Source organism: Telopea speciosissima, chromosome 1, assembly GCF_018873765.1.
Source record: "Telopea speciosissima isolate NSW1024214 ecotype Mountain lineage chromosome 1, Tspe_v1, whole genome shotgun sequence".
Taxonomy (NCBI): domain Eukaryota; kingdom Viridiplantae; phylum Streptophyta; class Magnoliopsida; order Proteales; family Proteaceae; genus Telopea; species Telopea speciosissima.
In genome coordinates this window covers 56,536,385-56,560,960 of record NC_057916.1, presented here as the reverse complement: position 1 = coordinate 56,560,960, position 24,576 = coordinate 56,536,385, and the positions used below count along the sequence as shown (strand labels likewise).

Here is a 24,576-nt window from a genome sequence, read left to right as displayed (position 1 = left end):
AGCAGAGATATTAATCATGCCCAGCTTGTTACAAAAATAATCTACTCTAGCACTCCCCAAAGACTTTGTAAATAAATCTGCAAGTATTTCTCCTATACGAACATGGCTAGGAGAAATGAGTCCTTGTTACAGCTTCTCTCAAACAAAGTGACAATCTATTTCAATGTGTTTCATTCTTTCATGAAACATAAGATTTGACGCGATATGAATAGCAACTTGATTATCACACCATAGTTACACAGGAGAGTCATCCATAAATCCAAGCTCAATTAACAACTGTTTCACCCACATCACTCATATGTAACATGTGTCATGACTCGATACTTTGATTCGGCACTAGATCGAGCCACAACAGTCTGCTTTTTTACTTTTCCATGACACAAGATAGATTCCCCCCTATAAATGTGCAACAGCCAGTGGTTGATCTTCTGTCAACAGAAGAGCCAGTGCAGTCACCATCTGAAAAACCCTCAACTCTACCATGGACATGATCCGAGTAGAGTAGACCACGTCCAGGAGCCTTCCTGAGGTACCTCAAGATACGTATGACAACATCCCAAAGAGATGTACGAGGAGCAAATAGAAATTAACTCACAATATTGACAGAAAAGGCGATGTCAGGTCGAGTCACAATCAAGTAGTTGAATTTCCCAACAAGCCTCCTATACTTCTCAGGATCATTAAGAACATCACCACCATCAGCTATAAGTTCTGAATTAGGATCCATAGGTAGGGCTGTAAACGGATCGGATTCGGCTCGGATAGTGCTATATCCGCATCCGCATCCGATTAGCTATCGGATGGATTCGGATACTGCAAAACGGATACGGACATGGATACAGATCGGATATTTTATCCGTTTACATGTAAATATAGCTTTTTGTATAGCTATATCCTATCCGTATCCGCATCCGTTTAGCTTTCGGACGGATTCGGATTGTGCTAAACGGATACGGACACGGACATGAATACGGAAACGGATTTCGGCTATTTATTTACACTCCTATCCATAGGAGTATCTAGAGGTTTAGATCCTAGCAATCCTGTCTCTGAAAGAAGGTCAAGAACATACTTTCGTTGTGAGAGCAAAATCCCTTTCCTAGACTGAGCAACTTCCACACCCAGAAAGTATTTCAATCTTCCCAAATCTTTAGTTTGAAACTTCTGTTGTAAATGTATCTTCAACTTTTCGATTCCTGAAGAGTCATCTCCTGAAATGACAATATCATCCACATATACAATAAGAAATATTCTTCCTGCATCAGAATGCCTGAAAAATACAGAATGATAACTACTACAACGTGTCAGTCCAAATTCCAAAACCACTTCAGTAAACCGACCAAACCAAGTTCTGGGTGACTGTTTCAATCCATACAAGGATTTCTTCAGCTTACACACCATCCCATACTCCCCCTGAGCAACAAACCCAGGAGGTTGCTCCATATACACCTCTTCTTGGATATCACCATGTAAGAATGCATTCTTAACATCCAACTGAAACAGAGGCCAGTGATGAATGGCAACAAGAGAAGGTAATATACGAACATAAGTGAGCTTAGCAACAGGAGAAAAAGTGTCCAAATAGTCAACACTATACACTTGGGCATAGCCCTTTGCCACAGGTCGAGCCTTCAAGCGAGCTAAAGAGCCATCAGGATTCACTCACCACAAAGACTCATCTGCAACCAATCGATGATTTACCATAGTACTAAATCTCACGAATTCTCGGTCGAGATCTCAAATATTGCGAGTATCTCAACCTGACCGAAACGAAACAGCAACTCGAATAAAAAAAATGCAAAAATTTGGTCGAAATTTCGACCATCTCGCGATATCTCGAGACAAAATCAAAATCTCGCGAGATATCGAGATTCCTTTTTCAAAAGTAGTTTTATAAATACCAAAACTCGTTAGTCTCAGTCTTAACAAGCTCTGGTTTTTTGGGTTTTTTTCTTCTTATTCTTCATCCTTTCACTTCGTGCTGATTCTTACACCGGCCTTCGAATCTTCGCCGCATCTACACCAGAGAACACACCACTAGCACATTTGTGAAGCTTTTTATTTCAGGTAAAACCAATTTCTCCAAAAATGCTTTTTTGAAAGAAGTATGATCAGTACTAGTTTGTTTGTGATGAAATTAATATATGTTAGACACCGAAGGCCGATCTACAACTTCACAGTGTCGAAATTTTTTTTCTATATATATATTATTTTTTATTTTTCTGCTTCAAAATTTTTTATTTTCTTACAAGAAGAATGTAAAAAAAAATTAAGGGTTATGTACATTGTATGGTGATCAATTAAATATCTTCTCCATCCATTCCCAGTTTTGAGTATGACTCTCACTCACAGGGACGTAGTGGATAATCTTTTGTAGATGACATCTTTTCCTACCAACCTACCAGCCGTACCCGTACATGCTCCTAGAGGCGTCATATCATAGTAGATCAGTGGGTAGTACTTCTTCACAGTTTGGTGACCCAGATCCTAGGATAGGTTTCCTTCAGCATATTGATGATGCAATTTCCATAGCCACTGTGGATGACTACACTCGTCTCTTCTCCCATACTATGACATGGCATTCATTTGTCCTACAATCGGAGAACAATGCACGTCGGCTCCATCAGACTATGAGTGGGGTTGAGCCTGGATGTCAGAGTAATTATTATTAGAATATTTGTAAACATTTGAGTCACTCGATGACTACTTGACTTGTATTGGACTATTGGGGATATTGTCATATTGATATCATCTTCTTAACTTATTATTTACTTATTGTACTTAATATTATGACCTAAGTTATGACTTATGAGTCATTCACTTTATGTTTCCAACTTCCAAGTCAATTTACTTGTTTAAATTGCTTATTAATCATTAATTTATTATGTCCTCTAGTAATTAAAATCTTAAACAATGTGTATGTGTAATTAACTAAGTTATACATTAGGATTCGACTGTACATTGCCAATCAATGGTGCAAATCCAAAACACTGCTTTGAGTAGCTATTTTTGCAATTTGAACATTTAAATGTGTTTATATAGCCTAAAATATGGTTTCCATGAAGTTTCAGGCCCTAACTTGGCCTAAAACCACCGAAATGAACTACCTCTCCCTGTTTGAGTGGGCTTGCTTCTCGGCTGTCAAAATCACTTTCAACCCGCCCTAGTAAGTAAGTAAGAATGAAACCCACCTATATGTTGCTTGGCCCCTACTATGGGAAAAGGGAGTGCTTTCTTTCTTGCAGCATTAGTGGGAAACCCCAATGAGCCGGGAGAAACCACTGAGAACTAGAAGTCGAGCACCCAGGTATCGAGTAGAATGGGTTGAGTGAAGAAACAACCACGCCCCCTACTATTTTTGTTATGCAGGTTCCGATCTTTCCATTTGCGGTAGTTGATTCTTATTACATACAGAATAACAATGATCGACGAACAGCAATCGCCGACAACAAAAAAATGCAAAATTTTGACCGAAATATCCGAAATTTTGGATATTTCGGATATTTCAGTTAGCCCGAAACACCGAAATGAAACGAGTTTTCAAACTATGTGATTTACTAGAGGGTAATGGAACAAGATCCCAAGTCTAACTAGCCTCCAAAGCTAACAGTTCCTTAACCATAGCAGCCCTCTAGCCAAGATGAGATAGTGCTTCTGCAACGGACTTCGGGACAGGATGTTGCTCAAGAGTATTCAAGCAAGAATGGAAAGAAGAGGATAAACCAGAGTATGACACAAAGTTAGACAAAGGATGTTGGGTACAACTCCGAACACCCTTACAAAAGGCAATAAGAACATCAAGGTTAGAAGGAACAACTAGAGAAGAAGAAGGGTAACCTGGGATAGGATCAGCCGGCAAAGAAGATGAGGTTGAAGCTAGAGGGGGGGCCACACCTGTTGAAGATGGCGTTGGTACACAACAACAGGTGGCGACGGCGAAGATGGCGGTTGTAGTGGAGGTAGAGAAACAGATGGAGTAGAAGATTGAACAATATAAAGAGGAAGATCATCATCCAATATAAAGTCAGCAACAAGAGAAGCCATATAAGGAGTAGACTCAAAAAAAGAAACATCAGCTGTAACAAAATACTTCTGTAACTTAAAGGAATAGCAATGATAACCCTTTTGAATACGAGAATAACCCACAAAAATACATTTACGAGCCTTGGGATCCAACTTGGACAGACCTGGACAATGATCATGAATGAAACAAACACTGCCAAAGATACGTAGTGGTAAGGCAAATAAGGGAGCAAAAGGAAACAATAGAGAATGAGGTATCCCACCATGTAAGACAAAGGAAGGCATGCGATTGATGAGATAACAGGCTGTTAAAACATAATCAGCCCAAAAAGGTTTGGCCACCCTCATCTCAAATAAAAGAGATCATCTGACCTCCATCAAATGTCTGTTTTTCCTTTCTGCCACACCATTTTGTTGTGGGGTGTTGGCACAGGAAGACTGATGTATAATGCCATGGTGAGTCATAAAATCAATAAAAGGAGCAGAAAAATATTCCTTAGCATTATCACTACGAAGAACACGCAAAGGAGTACTTAATTGAGTATTAACTTCATTCATAAATGCACAAAAAATAGAAAACAACTCAAAACGATTCTTCATTAAGTAAAAGCCAAGTAACTCTGGAGTAGTCATCAACAAAAGTTACAAAATAATAAAATCCCAATTTAGAAACAACGAGACAAGGACCCCATACATATGAATGAACTAAAACAAAAGGTTGATTAGACCTTGGACTAACTCTAGAGGGATAGCTTACACGATGTAACTTCCCAAACTAATAAAACTCACAATGTAGACTAGAAAGAGACTGAAAGCCATGATCTAAAATCCGTAAACTCTGTAATGATAGATGACCCACGCGACAATGTACTTGGTGAGGAGATGCCAAACTCAAACATGCTATGGACAAGGTGTCTACAAGTATGTACAACCCCCCCGACTCATGACCTCTAGCAATCGTCTTCTTCATCGTAAGGTCCTAAAAGATACATGAATCAGAGAGAAAACTTACAGAACAGTTATGAGTTTTAGTGAGCTTAGTAACAGACCGGAGGTTAAAAGGGATCTCAGGTAAATAGAGAACAGAGGAAAAGGATAAAGAATGAGTGGCCTGAACAGTGCATGTACCAATTACTTTAGCCAAAGAACCATCAGCAAAGGTAACATTAGAGGATGATATACAAAAGGAAGAAAATATATCTGAGACCCCAGTCATGTGGTCCGAAGCACCTGAATCAATGATCCAGGGGCGAGCAGCAGTCAAAAGACATGCAGTGGCATTACTAGTCTGACCAAAGGTAGCAGTAGAAGGCTGGGAAGACTAAGAGATCTGGAACTGGTCGTCATAGTCTTACCCTCAAAAGGAGAAGGTGATGAAACAGTAGACTCACTAATAGCAGCAGAATAGGAAAATTGTTGTTGTGGTGGTTTGCCATGAAGTTTCCAGCAGAAGCATTGAATATGCCCAGTGCGACCACAATGGTGACAGGTCTTCACCATGCCTGAAGAATCTGAACCAAAAGAACTAGAAGTAGAAGCTTTAGCAGAAATAGAGGCTTTGCCAGAACCACCCCCATGGCCACAGCTACCACCAATCCTTGTCCCACTACTAGGACCACGGTAAGGTATGAAAGAGGCCAAGGCCAAACTATCCACAGTGGTGGAATCATGAGAAATCTCACGAGATACGCATAGAACTCGTGAAAAAGTGTTTGAAAGCGTGGCTACCTTATCACCACCAAGTATCTGGGAACAAACAGAATCAAACTCCTTCTCAAGACCACCCAGAAATCCCATGACTGCGAGTTGCTCTCGCTGGTTCTGCATCTGTTGCACAGCAGAAATGATAGGAAGTAAGGAATTCAGCTCTTCATTCATCCTCTTAAAATCAGCAAAGTACTGCGTCAAAGGGCGACCCTTTCGATCAACTCTGTAAAACTACTGAGATAATTCATAGATACAAGACAAGTTGTTCTGTCCAGAATACAGAACATTCAAATACTCCCATAACTCCTTAACTGTATTATGGGTCACTAAATCAACAATCTGATTTTCCATAGAATCCAACAATTGTCCCAAAATTCGTGCATCAATGGTATCCCACGATGCATCATCAGCCGGCTTGGTCTTGGTCAAATGGTCTTGTTGGTCCCGGCCAATCAACACCAACCTAACAATCTTCTTCTATTGTTGAAAATTGGTGATTTCTTGTAACTTCTTCTCAGTAATACGGTTGGATGATGAAGACACAACTTCACTAACAACATTCTTTGGTGGTTCAGACATTGTAACAAACACAAAGTGGAATGAAGATGTAATACATACCAAAAAATCAGAGAAATACCAACAAGACTGAAAAAGTCGATCTCAGCCCCAAAACCCTGAAAGTTGATTTCAACACCTTGAAGGTTGATGCCAAAGCTCAAGACCTTGAAGCAAGCTTGATTTCCATCTTCTAATGTGATGAGAATCAATCTCCAATCACTCTCCAATCAAACAAAAGTCGATTTCAGGTCCAAACCAGAAAAGTCGATCTCAAGTTTTCAAAACCCTGACAAAGTCAATCTCAGCTGCTGCCCCCAAAAATCAATCCAAAAACTCGATCAAACTTGCTTTCTAAGCTCCTGAATGTATTCTCGACTTCATAGATCAATAACCAACCATGAACTAGTCTCCAAACAGTCCAAAATGCAGCATAGGGTGCTGCACCCCTTTCAAACAAAAACTAAAGAAACTCTCAAAACAGCACAATCAATGATGATTGAGACCTAGAAAGGGAGGAGTCAAGATACTAGGAAGGTTGTAACAGTCCCTAGAGATCTTACTCTGATACCACGTAAACACTAAAAGAGAGGAAGAGAGGAAGAAGAGAATAGACGAGATGGAGCCGATATGTTTGTGTACCCTTGGGAGACTTTCACTTGAATGTGAGAGCTCCCCCTTCATTCAATATATATAGTGACTTAAGATACACACTAGGAATTAAGAAAACAGAAAATACCCAAACTACCCTAAACAGAACCGATACATAAAACAGTCCTTACTAACAAGAACCAAGGCCGAGAGAGTGGAGAGAGAGAAGGGGACTGAATAGAGATGTTGGATCGAACTAGTCAGTCCCCTCTCATAAACCTTTATTTATAAGTGAAACCAAATTAAAACCAAAGATTCCTAATCCTACTAGGAATCATAGAAGTAAAATTAGAAACATACTAGGAAACCAACTAAGACTAGGACTATCTAACTCCAAATCATAAATATAAAGTGAGACACCTAGGAGTTAGGTATCTCAATTAGAATAAGGAATATTCTACTTGAGATACTCTCTAAGCCTAGGAGCTTGATATACACATACTTCAACATACTTAAACCACTTGTTGAGTTTTTCAAGTATCGTCAAAATAACAAGTACATGCAATCTGGGATAAATTATTACGAAGTACATATCATGATAACGGAAAAGGTTCAAGTGCCCATTAATTCTTGCAATCTTGTGTAAGATATACAAACCCAATTCTAACCCCACCCAAAAAATTATTACAGAACCATTCTTTGTTATTCTGACTCAAATTCCACCAAACAATAAAGGCGACAATCAAGCACTTAAAAGGAAAACATCATAAAGCAGGACCAACTATATTACCTTCAGCAAAGGAATAAACCAATCTACCAAATCACTCTCCTTCATCTGAGCTCCAATCCGACACAACGAATCCACTGCTTTGTCTCTCACACAGGTTTCCTCAACAGTACAAAGAGTTTCCAATGGAGGTAACAAAACATGAGCGTATTCCAATCCGCCAACATAAGGAATGAACACCCCGAGCTCCTCAGCCATCGCAAGGAGTACTTCGTCATCATCATCATTGTTCTCACTTAGAAAAGGAATCAACTCCTTCCTCGTTCTTTCCTCACCCAAAGCACGAGCTATAGTAGAAAGCCTACGGATAGAGTTCAAGCGAAGCTGAATATCTTCATTTTTTAGCTCGTCTATCAAAATAGCAATCGGATACAGTGGCTCGTCGATCATAGCCATTGTATCTTACAAATGTCCTGTCAGCTGCAGACAACAATAAAAGGCAGATCATAACTTAATACACAGTCAAGACAAATAATAAACTAAAAAAATCAATTCAAAAGAAAATACGAAGAGAACCCAACCAATAATTAAATAATTTCCGCGGAATCTCTAAAAATGTGATCTTTGAGAGCTGGATCGGGACGGTTTTTAAGATCTGGGAGGAGCACTAAAATTAAAAGTTGAGAAAGAATGAGGAAATGATTCGACAGGAATGAAATGCGAGTGATTACCCGGAAAGAAAACAAAAACCCTAAAATCAAGAAATCATAAGCCTAGCGCAGAGAATCCGATCGTGGAAGTGAATGCAGTCTCTATGAAACGAGACCGAGAGAGAGAGAGGAAGGGTGATCGTTTAGTGCTGCTTGGAATATCTTCCGACGGGCTGCCTCTGTCTCGAAGTGCCTTTTCTTCTCCGTCGGGAGATTTACGGGGGAGAGAGACTCCCTAAGGTCGGGATTTCGATTGTTTTGTTCTTTTTGGAATACGAAATTGGAAAGAAATCATCCAAATCCCCCTATGCGTCTTCGGGCGCAGCGGTACTAATTTCACAGGGATACGTATTGGTAGGGATTTTTTTTTTTTTTTTTTTTTTTTGGGTTGCAGAAAGAGCAAATTTATTTATCTAACGTGTAATCCACACGGGTGGAGAAGTGACAAACCCCACAATCCATGGATCGAAATTAGGCCATATTATCGTACACGTTATCGATAGAACCCTCCTAGTCAGAGAGTCAGCAAAGCTACTTACCTTCTTTGAAACATAATAAGCAAAAGAATACGAAACAAAAGAAGAAAAAATATAAAGAATATCATCCAAAATAGGTTTAACCTCCAACATCATCGATCCACCGCCATGTTGTAAATAATTAACGATACCCATATGATCAGATTCCACCATCAGAGCAGTATAACCAGCATATAAGCCTTCTAGTAAAGCCGAACGGATAGCCAACCCCTCCCCCTCCATGATATTGGAAAAAATTATTGGAACTGAAACCGTCGGAATAGGAAAACTTTGATGATTTTGAAAAACAAAACCCAATCCACCTTTGTTTCAGAATGAAGTAAACTAGCGTCACAGTTTACTTTATGCTGGAGGACATTCTCAAACATGATTAGCAGTCAAATGAAAACCAACAACCGCATCCCTTTGATCATGTCATAAATTGCTTTGAAATTCTTCAAAAGCACGAACAGCAGATCAAATCACCTCATCTACAGATTTCCTTTGATGGCCAAAAATCGTATCACACCTAGCTAGCCATGTATGCCATGGGATAAAGGATGCAAGAGAGGACATACACCGACCATATTCCTTCCCATGCATATAGAAAGCTTTCCATGCACCAAGGAAAGAAGAAAGATGTGGAACATCCAAGGCTGAACGAGTAACCACTGCACCCAAACCACATAGCCTTTGCAAAGTCACAGGAAAGAAGAACATGAGTAGTCGTCTCAAATAAGACCACAGCGACAGCAAGTAGGGTCAATAGCAATATTCATGTGATGTAGAGACTCCCCTGAAGCAAGCACAGAGACACAGCTTCGACAAAAGAAACGTTGTATCTTAGGGACTGTTTTACACTGCCAAACAACGCGCCACACCTCATCAGGGACTCTATTAGTAGATAAGGAAGAAGAAGTCGATGCCCTTTGGCGATCCAACTCATCCTTCTTATTAGATAACAAGTCATACGCACTCTTCATAGAGAGAAGATCCTAGTGAGAGAAGCTGTCCAAATGCGCTTATCATCAGTAGGAAATAAGCGGAGATTAATCTTTAAAATACGATCCACATCATCCGGGAAAAAAATAGAGATCCAATAAATCTCTTTTCCAAACCATAGATTCCTGATCAATAAAGTCAGCCAAGCATGAAATAAATGGTTGGATTTCATATCCCCATCCACTAGGAATCCATTTGTCATACCAAGGATCAATAGAGAAACCCGGTCCAATACACCACTCCAATCCTTCAAGAAGAACATATTTACCGAACAAAATACTATGACCTCCCCAACTTGGATCATTTCCAGCCTTAGATTTGAGGAAAAAATACGAGGAAAATAAATAGCCTTCATAAACCATGAAAACAAACACTCCGGATCAAACCATAGCCTGTAAAGCATGGTTATGAAGAATAGAATCCCGGAAACCAAGTGCTCCCTTCTCCTTAGACATACACAAATGAACCCATGACCCACTGAATTTTGGGATGTCCCTCCTTATCACCCCAAAAGAAATTTGCAACAATTTTCTTTACATAAAGATGATGAGAAGTAAGTAATTTAAAATGCATACTTGCATAAGAAGGACCTCCTTTCCTGCATGAGATAAAAGCTTTGATTTCTAGTCTTGAATTCTCCCTTCAATTTTTGAAGTAATATCCTTAAAAAGAGAAGCTTTAGATACACCAAAGTCAGTAGGTAGTCCCAAATACTTCTTTGGGGCAGAACCATAAGGAATCTTGAAAATACGAGAAAACCATCTCTTCAACTTTTGATCAGTATTTGGTGTAGAAGTCAAACATGATTTAGACAAATTAAGATATTGGCTAGAAGCTTTTCAGTAAGTAGATAGAATATCCTTCAAATGATAAATCTCATCTGCCTTTACTTCAGAAATAATAAGACTATCACCTACAAACAATAAGTAAGTAATAGGAGGAGCCCTATTCCGAACTCTAATGCCATGGATGAGAGAATCAGATCCAAAAGTAGACAACTTAGAGCATGGCTGCACAAAATAAATAATACAGGAGACAATGGATCACCTTGCCGAATTCCACTACTTGGTGTGAAAGAACCCCTTAGTGCACCATTTATTAATATAATGAGAAACAGAATGCAAACAACCCATAATCATTCGGAGCAGTTGAGAACAAAAGCCCATACGCAAAAGCAACTTCTCAAGAAAGTCCAACTCAAGCCTATCACAGGCCTTCCAAACCCCTGGGATGATTTGACCTCAGACCTATTTGGATTCTAATGTGTTTTAAACATATTTTAAGTCTTGAAACCATTCCCAACCCTAGTTATTTAATTCTGTGAATTATTCGCTAATTATTCGACCAAATCGAACAATACTGAATAGTATGAATAATTCTCCCCAAATACGCTTTTAAAATAAAAGTTGGAAAAAGTCGTGCTTTTTACGAACTATTTAAAATATTGCGAATTATTCGGACGAAATGAGTTATATATGAATAATTCGGTTAAGTAAAAAAACACAAAAAATAACCCTTTTACGATTTTAGGCTTTGCTTTTAGGGTTTCAATAGTACAGTTTTACTGTGACTTAAGGGAGACTGGGAGAGATAGGCAGAGACCAATTGCAGACCGTGACTTGAGGGAGACTGATATAGCAGAGAATGACTGACTCAGAGCACCTTGCTACTTGTTCGACGACTCCGGGCCTCCGACCACCGCTGCAAGAAGGCAATCGGTAAGCCTAAGCTTCTTTTATCATTAGTGTATTTCTGTAGATGCTGAATTTTGTCACCCCTCTAGCGATGACGACAATCGGACGCAAATGATGGCAATGTCCCTGAAAACCAAAATTTCAAACACAGCAAACATCCCTATTCATCCTATAAGGCATATATCGTACGCACGGTAGCCCCGCAGACAAGGCACAGCCCAACGCACCCTGTGCAGCCCTGCCAGGTAGCACCTTGGTCGCGGCCCTGCAAGGCAGCGCCGTGTGCTGCGTGACCCCGTCAGGCAGTCCTATCGGGCAGCACCGCGGCCTGCACGCCTGTGCAACCTTGTTGTGCAGTGCCGCAAGCGCCCAGATTCCCCTTTTTCCCACTTTCTGCGGCCTCACCGTGCAGCCCCACACAGTTACTGCAGCGCCGCAAGGACCAATTTTGTCTATAAATACTCTCCTTACCCCCCTCATTTGCATATTCAAAATTTGTGGGAGAGGGGGAACCCCGAGAGCTCTAGTTTTCCAATTTTTTTCCTTGTTTTCTTGTTTCGGGGCTCTACCCCAACCCGATTTCGAGCCTTCAAGCCTCGTCCCCCGGGCCGAAGTCTGAGCTATCTAAGTGCGGCTTCTCCAACCCCTTTTTCCCAAATTTGGGAAACCTCCCGTGGTGTAATCACTCTGTCCGACACTTGAAACTTTGGAACATTGTTATTCTGTCCGAGATCCTAAGTCTGATACCCGCAAGTCGTTACTCTGTCTGATAAAGAGACAAAGTCAGTCTTTTGCCTCCACTTGAGCTAGGGAACGCCATCCGTCTTGCATAATTGCATTGTTTAAAGCGTACAGGTATACATTTCCTCCGTTAACTTTTAATTCCAACACAATGTAGTCCTTTCAAATATTCTAGTGTAGTGTACAGTAGTTATTGTAACATAGTTTAATTTAATTAAATAGCTTGTGCATCATTATTTTGCCATACATGTGGGTATAGGACATTCATAAAGGGAGAATATTCGAAAACTAGCTTCTAGTAGAAATACCGATTTACCCGGGCAAGGTGGGTGCCTAACACTTTTCCACTCTCGTAACCTGACGACTTACCCCGAATCTCTGACCAGACTAACCGAAGTCTCGTAGCCCTTCCAGGGCTACACCAATGGGTCCTAGGCCCTACTCCTAGGTGGCGACTCCATTTCATAATTATTGTATGACCCTCATCCCCCTGATAATCATTACCCCTAAGAAGACGCATTCCGTCTCTCTCCAACCAAGGAGCACAACCAACCCCCCTCCTCGCGACTAAAGCCCACAAAAAAGGGGAAAATTATAGATCCTCACATTGGAGACTCCACTGGGGATTAATGATGGTCAAACTTTCAATACTAGATGCTACCGTTGAACGTAAGAATTTTTCTCCCTCTGCATTGTTGAGTTGAGACATGTTTGACTAACCCCTTTTGTTGTATTAATTGCATCATGCATCGTGTTCGAAGTGAAATCAAACGACGATGGTACTCCCTGTTATGCCTCTACCCACGGGGAGGTGGGGCACATCATACTAAGTACTCTGAGATCGTATGATACCCGCTTCATGCACCACTATCATGCACACACAATACTTCATGGGAACACACATCCTCGTGGTTAGTCGTTGGACCCATGTGTAGTCATGGGTAATTCACGATCAAAGCCACAACCCTTGATATTTATTGTACGGGTCTAGAATTACAGACGAGCGTATTCACTAGTGTGTCGTGGGGTACTCTGCTACTCAAAAAGGGCACTAGATTAATTACTCTGAGATCGCGTGATCGATTCCCCAAGTATATCAAAAGAACCACGTACCCATAATTCGCTATCATGAGTGATAGGTATATCAGTCCCGTCAAGGGTGACCTTATTTTGTCCTATTAGCCTACCTATTGCATGCATCATATAGGAAATTAGACCATATACGACTAGGATACACCACAAACTAACCTTGTAGCTTTTTCAGGCTGAAAGTGGAACGCTCGGCAATATACTTTCTCTTAATGAAGAATACCAATCAGGGGAAGAATTCTATTTATCCCTCGAATGACCCTCGATATGTGTCGCATTTCCATTTGGATCAGTGAATCAAAAAAAAAATGTAGCCTCGATTATCCTTTGGAGAAAGATACACTGTTTAAATAATGTGAAAATGGTAGAATTCTGATGAGAGGTGCTCTGTATTAGGAAAAGGTAGATCGTTGAGAGGTCCTCGATTAGATCTCCTTGTGATGATTCAAATTTGATCTCCGAGAATTGTTAAATGACGAAGGATCTATGGCAAACTTGCATCATATCACAAGATCAAAAGGGTTATTCTCGAGCAGTTTTGAACGTGGATGTAAACCTTACCATCGACTACCTGAGCAAAATAGAATCGAGAGAGTAAAAGCGAATTGTCACTTTATTTGTATATATATAAATATATATATATATATATATGCGTGTATATATTTGCTTGTAAATAAAAAAATATAAAATATTAAAACAAGATAAAAAAAATGAATCTCCCCACTTGAGTCCTAAATTTGTCCCCTTTCACCTTTGTAAGGCACAATTCCGTGACAAAGAAAATCCCCGTTACTCGTGTGGAACCGTCATGGCGGTCGATTGAACCGGGTAATCTCCACCAGGCTCCACCTTTTGAGCTTGTTGAAAATTCTGGTTCACCTCCCTTGACTTCTAGTCCCCCGACACAGAGTCCAACAAGGTCACCCCCTGTTACAAGCACCATGGGTCCACCAGAGGCCAGTTCTTCAGAGGAAGAATTGAGTCAGGAAATGGTTAACATGCGGAGAGAAATGATAGATATGAAGTAGCTAGTTATGCAATTGGTCCAGTCAATACAAGGTCAATCTCGAGCAAACAATGCGCCAACTCCTGGAGAGCCAAGGGTGACCTCAACGATGTCTAGGGCACAATCCAAAATCATGATAGAAGAAGAGAATATAGCCATCAATGCTCCCCAAGAGCCACCAAAAATGGAAAGGGAGAAGCAGATGAGGGAGAAAGTTGAGAAGCTCAAAATGGCAATGAAAGGAAAGACTGTTGAGAAACCAGGAGAAGACATGGTTTGCTTCGCTAGAGAAAGAATACCCAAAGATTTCAAATAGAAGCTCAACAAGTTCGACAGAACAGGGGATCATCAAGCTCACTTGAATATTTTCATTACCATGGCCAAGTCGTGGATTCTCATAGAAAATCAAATAGGTCAAGCATTCCTTTAGTCATTGGCGGGATCAGCTCTAAGGTGGCTAACCCAATTGGATCAAACTCAAACTCAAACTTGGTCAATAATTGTAAAGGCATTCACCAAATAGTATCCTACAACATTGAAGTGGACATCACCCGGTGCGAGTTGGAAACCCTGAGGCAAGGAGCTGACGAGGGATGTTCTAACTTCATCATGAGATTCCGTGAAAAGGCATCCAAGATGTGAAACCGCCCGAATGAATCAGAACAGATTGAAATCATATTGGAAAACCTGCATGGAGAGTATCACAATCGCCTCTACTGTCAGCACATCAAAACCTTTGAAGCACTCATAGCTACTGGAAAGTGCATTGAGGACAAATTATTCAAAGGGAAGCAGGCCCAGACTTCAGCCAAGGAAGCTTATGGATCTTATTCTGGCAAGAACAATAGAGGAGGAAGAGGGAAAGGCCCTAAAGTGAATGCAGTTATCAGTACACCTAGAAGCAAATTTCACCAATAGTTGCTCCTCCTTTGGTAATCCAAATTGAGTAGTCAACCCCTTCCAAACAGTTTACCTTTGGCAATATGATACCCACTCGCCTCTTCTTCAAACTCAAGAAGGAAGCGATATTGGACGTCGTACCACCACTGCCCGTGAATACAGCCAATCCACCTCTAGGATATAAGCCAGAGTGGCACTATAACTATCATAATCAAAAGGATCATCAGACAGACAGATGCATATACTTCAAGCATGCAATCCAAGATCTGATAGATGCAGGAAAATTGAATTAAAGATGGGTCAACAGCCCAATGTGACCACTAACCCTCTACCAAATCATAAGGTGAATATGTTAAAAGAAGAAGATCCCTTCAGAGATCCAACAGTTTTGATTCAACTTGTGAAGCAAGAGTGGAAGTTGATGGACGCTCGAATCTATAGGGCTATCCTAGTAGCACGAATTGAGAAGAGCAAGAAGGAAAGAAAAGAGTTGGAGGCGCTAAGGTAAGAGCCGAATGAAGGATTCTCCGACTTCGTCAAAGGATCCGTAAAGAAACTAAAAAGATACAAAGCCACTTGACAGAGGCAAAACAAGTAGGGATGATCATAGAGAATCTACATGGGGTGTACCATGAATATCTCTACCCCCAGAGTCTCAAGATTATCGACACATTCTCCCCAAGATCGTCCACTGGGTCTGCAAATGTCTTAAAAGAAGGGACAACGAGTTTAGATCCCACATCATTAATCTAGGCTCAGATACCCTTAGTCAGCATGGAGGGACTAAGAAAGCCAGAAGATATCTTGGTGGAGTTGAAATTTCGAATTAATCAACTACCTACCCATCTCTAGGAACAGATCATGCATCAAGGTTTACAACCAAGGAGTGAAAATTGTCTCAAGATATTTCAGGAAGTCATTATCTTCAACAATGGGGATGATGACCTCCAAGGACTCCCATTTACCCGGATTATCCATTCTTCAACATCTTCTAGATAAGGAACCTCTATCGATTGACCACAGAAGCCCTCTGCTTTCTTTCATACTTGTGTAAGGGGTACAAGGTGGTATTCAACTTTCGAGTCCAAGAATTGATAATTTATATAAGCAAAGATAAGTTGCATCTTGATTCTATCCCTCGATCGAACACGATGAGGTTTCTTCTCAGATATCAAACCCGGACTCAATGGCTCGAGCAATTGTCCGAATGTGCAAAATGGAATGTCCTTTATGTCTTCCATGACCTTGCAAAATGTCATTCTTACTGGACACCAGAAGGGTCGGTCTCAAGTATGGTAGGACACCAATTGCATTGCATTCTCCATTCGAGGACTGATTTTGATATGGCAGAAATTTTGAATATGAGACATTGGGAAAATGACTGGTTTAGAATCAGAAATCATATATGTGAAGTCAACGGAGTCCCTAAAAAGCAAGTTCCTCCAAAAATGTGGGAAGATCCTTTTGATTCCACAGAAAATATGGAAAGGGACTATCTCTTTCAGGTCGCCAAAATACGAAGGAGAAAGGCCGCCAAGAGAACATTCCCATGGAAAATAAACAAAGATTGAGCACTACCGCCCAAAGGTGTTAAACTACGATCATTAAATTGATGAGAAATAACATAAAAAAAAAAAAAAGAAAACAAAAAAAAGAGAGGAGATTTACCTGGTCAGCTGCCTTGATAGCAGAATGCGAAGTCACTAGCCCAAGAAGGAAGAGTCCCATGGTGGGAACCCTTGTGATAACTGAAAGTAACTTACAAGATGAAGAAATGGGCCCAGTAGAGCTCATCATAAAAGGGAAGGAACCCAAGGTTGTGGAAAGAACATCAAAGATAGGGGATTGATTGTAGAAAAGCCCTATGCGCCTACTCCGAACCAAGTTAAGTACGAGCCAGAAAATCAGGTGTTGCGCCAGCTGAAGAAGGCACAAGCTAGCATCTCTATTTGGGGATTATTAATGGCTTCTCCATTACATTAGGAAGCAGTTCTGAAAGCACTCAACAAGGTTCAAGTTCAGGTAGAAATGGGTCCAGAAGAACTCTCACACATCGTGGGGGCCACCTACGCTATGTAATCTCTCTCCTTCTCTGAAGATGATCTCTCGCCTGGAGGAAAGGGCCATAATCGAGCTCTACACATTACAGTAGAGTGCAATGGGAACCAAGTCCCTCAAGTTCTGATTGACAATGGGTCGGCTCTCAATGTCATACCTCTCAAAGCTACAAGTTGTATAGGGTTGGATCTCACCCAAACGAATCCCTCCACTCAAACGATTTGAGCATATGATAATACAAGAAGGAAGGTTTTGGGTATTTTGACCATGAACATCCGAATCAGACCCGCTCTATTCACTATGGAATGTCAAGTGATTGACATACAAGCATCCTTTAATATGTTGTTGGGACGGCCTTGGCTGCATTCTGTGGGAGTAATAGCCTCAAGCTTGCAACAAAAAATGAAATTTATCTATGAAGGAAAAATGATCACTAGTTTTGGCAACCAGAAATAGTCCATACCTTGGCAAGCATTGAAGAAGGTGGGGAAGCTCCAGCAGATATCCAGCTGGGAGGATTTGAGATTCGGGCAATCAGTGTAATGGCCTCAGAAATGAAGGAAATAATTTCATCCAGTTACCCGTCCACATGGTGTGGGACAATTCTAAAGCTGAACAATATAGGATATTTCCTAGGGCTCGGATTAGGAAGGAACCAACAAGGGATTCCACAATTCCCTGACTTTCTGACCTATGGCAACCATCAAGGGTTAGGATACAAGGTACCGAAGAAGGGAAGTTGTCCTAAGCAAATGAGCCGAGAATGTTAGAAGGCCAGCGCTGCTGAGATAAAGAAACCATCTCCGTACTTTAAAACCTTGAACGAATATTTTGTCAAAGAAGGTGACAGCTTCCCTTATTGCGGGAGCATTCAGCCTTGGTTCGCTCATGACAATGAAAGTCTCCAACCTGGGTTTGAAATCTTCTTTTAGGATGATGTCAACTGGATCACCCTCGAAATAGAGCAGATGAAGCTGAAAGCTACTGAAGAAGAACTAAACATCGGAGGATTATTTGAAATAGCTATGATCTCTGCATGGGATGAAAAGGGGCCGAAACCTTATCTGTTAATTCACCCAATGCTAATTATAAACTGGATTAGTGTCTCTGAAAGGTTTAGTTAAATACAGTCCCAAGGAGTGGTCAACTTCGAGATAGTCCCGTCTGTCGATGAGTCTATTGTACTCAAGGAAGGTAGTACCTTCTAGTCTGTTGAGTTTACTTATATTCCCACTCTCATCATGAATGAAATCACCATTCCGAGTATGTCTCGTCTTCATCTGATTCCTCTTTTGATTCTTCTTTTGATGACGAGGATATCCTTGAACATCACCATCTAATAAAGCAACTAAAGCAAAGAAAGGCCCAACATGTCTGAGAGGATGTATGCCCCATAAATTTGGGAACTGAACAATGAACATGAATGGTTAAAATTGGTGCCTAGCTCAACAAAGAGGAAGTTGGTTAAATGACAGTCCTGTTGAAGGAATTCCAAGAAGTGTTCAATTGGTCATATAAAGATATGCCCAACATCGATCCAGAGATAGTGCAACACCAACTGCCTACTTATCTAGATACACGGCCAATCAAGTAAAAGCCCAGAAGGATGCGACCTGAATAAAGTGAGAAGATCTGGGAAGAAGTCATAAAGTAGTGGAATGTAGGGTTTCTACAAGGGACAGAATATCCTCAGTGGTTGTCCAATATTATCCCTGTACCCGAGAAAGACGGGAAGGTGAGAATGTGCATGGATTTCTGGGACCTCAACAGAGTCAGTCCCAAAGATGACTTTTCCTTGTCGCACATTGACATATTGGTCTCCAACATGGCAAAACATGCCTCATTGTCATTCATGGACGGATTCTCCGGATATAATCAAATCAGTATGTGTCTAAAGGATAGAGAAAAAACAACATTTACTACACCATGGGGAATTCACTGTTACAAGGTAATGCCCTTTGGTTTGAAGAATGCTGGGGCAATGTATCAAAGAACAGCGACGACCATTCTCCATGACATGATACATAAGAAAGTGGAGGTATATGTGGATGATACAATTATCAAGTTAGTCACTTAACAGGGGCACTTTGCAGCATTGAGGAAGTTTTTCGAATGAATTAAGGAATACAAGCTAAGGTTGAACCCTCAGGGGTACATGTTCAGAGCAACAGTAGGGAAACTCCTAGGATTTCTTGCTAGTGAGAGAGGGATAGAAGTGGATCCTGACAAGATAAAGACCATAATAGAAATGCCAGCACCAAAAATAGAAAAAGAAATCTGGGGTTTCTTAGGACGAATTCAATACATAACTCAGTTCATAGCCCGGCTAACCACCATATGTGAACCCATCTTCAAGCTCCTAAAGAAAGAAGAACCAAATCAATGGAATGGCAAGTTCCAAGAGGCGTTCGTAAGGATCAAAGAATACCTGATGAATCCACCCGTCCTTATTCCGCCAATATTGGGCGAACCACTATTACTGTACTTATTTGTCGGCAAAACTTCCATGGGATCCATGATGGCGCAACAAGATCAGAAGAGTGGGGAAGAACACACGGTTTACTACTTAAGCAAGAAACTATTGGAGTACAAAACTCATTGCACCCCATTGGAAAAGACGTGCATTGCTTTGGTTTGGGCAGCCAAGAGGCTGAGACATTACATGATCGCACATCAAATCCAGCTCATCTCAAGGATGGATCCGATTAAGTACCTCTTCGAAAAGCCAACATTGACAGGAAGGATGGCCAGATGGTTGTTGCTTCTATTAGAATTTGACATAACATATGTCAATCAGAAATCCATAAAAGGATGAGTGATCTTGGACTATCTAGCTGCGTACCCAATCAGGGTAGATTCACAGCCACTAGAAGATTCATTCCTAGATGGAGGATTTAGCATATGTGGAGAAAGAAGACTGTGGAGACTGGTGGCAATTGTACTTTGACAGTGTAACCAATCAGAGAGGATATGGGACAAGAATATTGTTGATAACCCCAATGATCTCTATCTGTCATCTGCATTCCAGCTAGATTTCCCTTGCACCAACAACATTGCAAAAATATGAAGCATGTGTGATCGGTCTCGAAGCTGCCCTGACATTAGAGATCAAGAAACTGAGAATCGATGGGGACTCATCAATCATGACTTGTCAAACTCAAGGGAAGTGGAAAATGAAGGATGAGAAGCCTAAGCCCTACCAAGAACATTTGGAGAACTTGATTAAGAGCTTCGAAGAGATCACCTCCGTGTATTTGCTAAGGGACAATAACAGATTCGTCGACGCCTTAGCTACTTTGGCTTCAATGGTTGAATGCAATCCAAAAACTCAAGTCCGCCCATTCTTGGTGGATAGGAGGTATGAACCAGCACATGAAGAGTTAGTAAATGCTCTGACAACTGATGGGAGGTCGTGGTTCATTTCCATCATTGATTTCATCAAAGAGAAAAAATATCCTCTGAATTCCACGACAGGTGAACAAAAGCAGTTCCGAAAGCGCACCACACATTTTATACTTCAAGGTGGCCTGTTGTACAAGAGATCTTATGACGGCACACAATTGCTATGCGTAGACGAGGACCAAGCCCGAGTAATCAGGAAGAAATTCACCAGGAAATCTATAGGCCGCACATAAATGCCAGGATGCTCACCAAGAAAACCCTCAGAATGGGATATTATTGGGTAACCATAGAAGTTAATTGTGCATCATTCATGCAGAAATGTTATAAAGGCCAGATATTTGCCAACATCATTTACATTCCTCTGATGGAGCTCCATTCACTAAGCGATCCCTGGCCATTTTTCACATGGGGCATTGACATAATTGGGAAACTCACGCCGAAGGCATCCAATGGACATGAATTCATTCTTGCGGCCATAGACTATTTCACTAAATGGGTAGAGGCATAGTCTTATGCTGTCCTAACAGCTGCAAAGGTAGCAAAGTTCATCAAAGAGAATGTTATATGCAAATATAGAGTACCACATGCCCTTATATCCGATTAAGGAGCACATTTTTAGGGGAAGGCAGACAAATTTTGCACCAAGTTTGGCATCCAAAGGCATCGGTCTATGACTTATAAACCACAGACTAATGGGGCAGCGGAAGCACCCAACAAGAATGTCAAAGTCATATTGCAAAAAATGGCTGATACTCATAAGGATTGGGCAGATAAGCTCTCATATGTGTTATGGGCCTATCGAACCTCAATTCGAACTTCTAGTGGGGCAACCCCTTTTTCTTGGTCTATGGGACGGAGGCAGTGCTATCCGTAGAAATCCAAGTGTTGTCTCTCAGAGTATTGATGGAAAGCAAATTGCCTGAAGGAGAATGGATGCAAGCGAGACACGACGAACTTAACCTACTGGATGAGAAGAGGATGAAAGCTATGGATCACCTCAAGAAGTACCAACTCAGGATGGCAAGAGCATTCAACAAAGAAGTCCACCCACGCTACATCGAAGAAGGAGATTTGGTACTTCGAGAACAAAGAGCACCAGTTCATGACCCAAGGGGCAAGTTCAAGCCTAATTGGAGCGGACCTTACTACGTGAGGGCAGGACAAGCAGTTCGTCTTGCTGACTTGGATGGAGAGGATCTAAAGGGCTTTGTCAATATGGACCAACTTAAAAATATTTCGTGTAGTCATTTGATCTACATGAACTATGTTTGACCTGACTCCTTTTCAAAGGATATGTAGGCAACTTAGCATGCTCAAGTGCGGTCTCAACAGCCAATCCCCACCAAGGACATTCCTCTAATTCTGCCACACAACAGATCTATCATTCAAGAACCCTTCCCGCCAGGTCTGCCACTCGACATTGCTGTCTATTTTAAGAAGGATAAAAATCCACCATTTGGCATCCTTCCATGTGTTTCTAATAGGATCTGACTAATCCTTCAGTCTAAAAAAAACAAGAGAAAAAAAAGAAAAAAGAAAAGAGACCCATTCCAGTTTATTAAGGAAGCTCTTCGATTGAGTGCAGGTAACATGCGTCACCCACAGAAAGCAACCTCCCTTGATGAGATCTTGCAAAAATGTACCCTTAACATGAATTCTAATGATCCCACTCTTCTGGAAGACGACCAATTGCCGGTCCTTGGAAAGATTATGTGCAGGGAGATTCATCATGGCATGCTCCGACAAGCACACCGATGTTGGGATCCAGAACTGCATGTTTTCTGATTTGGAGAAGTAAGGATAACCCCCACGATTGAAGAATTCTGAGCTTGCATGCTCTCACCACCACCGGGAAACTCTTTTGGCCCCCTTGCGTAGCAACTACAAAGAAGTTTTACAAGACTTCTTCAGCTGAACCAGGAGGGAAGTCAAAGAAATCATGAATTATAGAAAAGTGGATATTCTGAAAGTAGCAGGGATTTTCTCCAGATAAAACGGAATCAAAGGAAATCAACAGAAGAATAGAAGGACGGCATACCTATTTTGCATGATTGGGAGATACTTGTTATGTACTCTAAAGAGGGGTGTTCCTCCTGTAGTTGCAGACCTTGTTTGGCAACTCCTAGATGGGTGCGACATTGTCCCCACCATACTGGTAGAGACTTTTAAGCATCTGGATGAAATGAGTGCTTCTCGGAGATATGGAATGGATTATTGCATAGGATCACCCACCATCTTGCAGATATGGTTGATGGAGAGATTACGGTTCGTTAAACCTATACCCGATGCCAAATTTCAACCAAAGTATTTCCAAGTCCAAAGAGAAACAGAGGAATTCCATGCAATCAAGGATTGGAAGAAGTATTTAGAAGAAAGAATAGACGAATAGATTCAATGGAACTGCCATTGGTGGGACATGAAAACCCTAGTTCTCAGAACTCCAGGTCACAATACGGTGAGGTTAATGGGTTTGACTCATGCTACTTTCCACTTGCCTCATCTAGTACCAACATAATACCAGTCATCGTTCAAGATGATGGAAGTGAAGATTCAGCCACTAGAAGAGTTGACACTGAAAATTGTGAGTCTATTGGATAAACTATGGTTAAAATATGTAATTACGGGGTGACATTGTTGGTCTACGTGTCGATTCTCCACTTTTTGGTTCCCCTTAACCCTCTACCATTAACATGCATGTAATGATCAGGGATTAAATAAAAATATCTAGAATTGTGCGTTGCAAAGGAAAAAGCAAGTGTCTCAAATAAAACTAACATGTTGTTCATTCCATATGCATAATAAAATAAAGAAAAATCATCCAAATCTCATCCAACATCATAAAATATAAAGAAAATGTGTGTAATAAGGAAGGAGAGAGAAGAGACTAATTCTCATCACTGAGGGACAAAGTCTCAGTATCCGGTACCTCCTCCTCATCATCACCATCACCATATCCCTCATCGCCATCATCATCACCGCTCTCACCATCATGCGGCATGAATAGGGTAGGGGTGAGTCTTGCGGATGCCTACTGTCTCCCAAGATGTCTGTTCTCCTCAGCATAGTTATGGGTGCAATTCTCATAATGATCTCGAGAATCCTTCATATCGCCAAGGTGGCCCCTCTAATTGGGATGAGATTGAGTTCATTTCAAAAGGTTAAGATCCCAAAGTAAGAAAAGGAAAAGAAGAAAGGTAGAAGGAAAAGAGAAAAAGAAAGAAAGCACTCACCAGCTGTTTAACATAGTATGTCCGATTGGAAAGTACTGCATCCATGCTCGCCTGCATCTGACGCATGTCAATGTATCGCTCAACATTAATCTGTTATGATAAAAGACCAGAGTCAGCATCAAGAGTGAGGAATCCAATGGAAGCAAAAAGGTAAAAAATGATTTACTTCATCAAAAGGAAGAGGGAGCCCTAGGTCATGGTCAGAAACTTTGCAGGCAGAAACAACAGTATGAAGACTGGTATCAGATAGGGAAAAGATGGTCCATCCTCGATACCCTAGAATAAGGTCACTCATCCCAACAATGCGTAGCCCAGCACTAGTGCTCTGAGGAGGGCAAAAATCCATGCTACAACTATATGAGGGAAGCATCCCGTATGCACCAGGAATTAAAGGACAACCTGGATACTGTGAAAAGAAGAAGGAAGCAGGATTGTTAAAACAAGAAAGAAAAGGATACCAAGTGGGGCAAAATTCAAAAGAATACCACAGGGCCCTCTTGAGTCAGTTGAACACAAACCATCTCTCGGAAGAGAATTTCTTGATAATCCCAATCAACCAAGGTCAACCCCATGCAGGGATCCCGATCCTCACTTCATCAATATCAGGCGATAGAAGGACAGAATGC

General features: G+C 41.1%; 2 protein-coding genes across 4 annotated transcripts in view; one reads left to right on the top strand and one right to left on the bottom strand.

Moving 5' to 3' along the window:
- Positions 1-8,554, bottom strand: part of LOC122670110 (serine/threonine-protein phosphatase 2A 65 kDa regulatory subunit A beta isoform-like) — a 56,648-nt gene extending 48,094 nt beyond the window's left edge. The window contains exons 1-2 of one of the 3 annotated variants that reach the window (XM_043867079.1): positions 8,335-8,554; positions 7,667-8,083 (exon numbers count right to left, since the gene is read on the bottom strand). In XM_043867079.1, coding sequence (XP_043723014.1) covers positions 7,667-8,059 — 393 coding nt within the window. In that variant the 5' untranslated portion in view covers positions 8,060-8,083; positions 8,335-8,554. Of the gene's footprint in view, positions 1-7,666; positions 8,102-8,334 lie in introns of those variants that run through there. The other 2 variants (XM_043867086.1, XM_043867093.1) reach the window with 2 other exon arrangements.
- An 11,937-nt stretch (positions 8,555-20,491) lies between these two features.
- On the top strand, positions 20,492-20,953 carry LOC122651506. The gene has a single exon (XM_043844916.1). The coding sequence runs from the start codon at positions 20,492-20,494 to the stop codon at positions 20,951-20,953; it is 462 nt and encodes a 153-aa protein (XP_043700851.1).
- The last annotated feature ends 3,623 nt before the right edge of the window (positions 20,954-24,576 follow it).

Excerpts from the sequence above, each read along its gene's own strand:
- LOC122651506 (XM_043844916.1), top strand. The coding sequence starts at position 20,492 with ATGAAGGATGAGAAGCCTAAGCCCTACCAAGAACATTTGGAGAACTTG.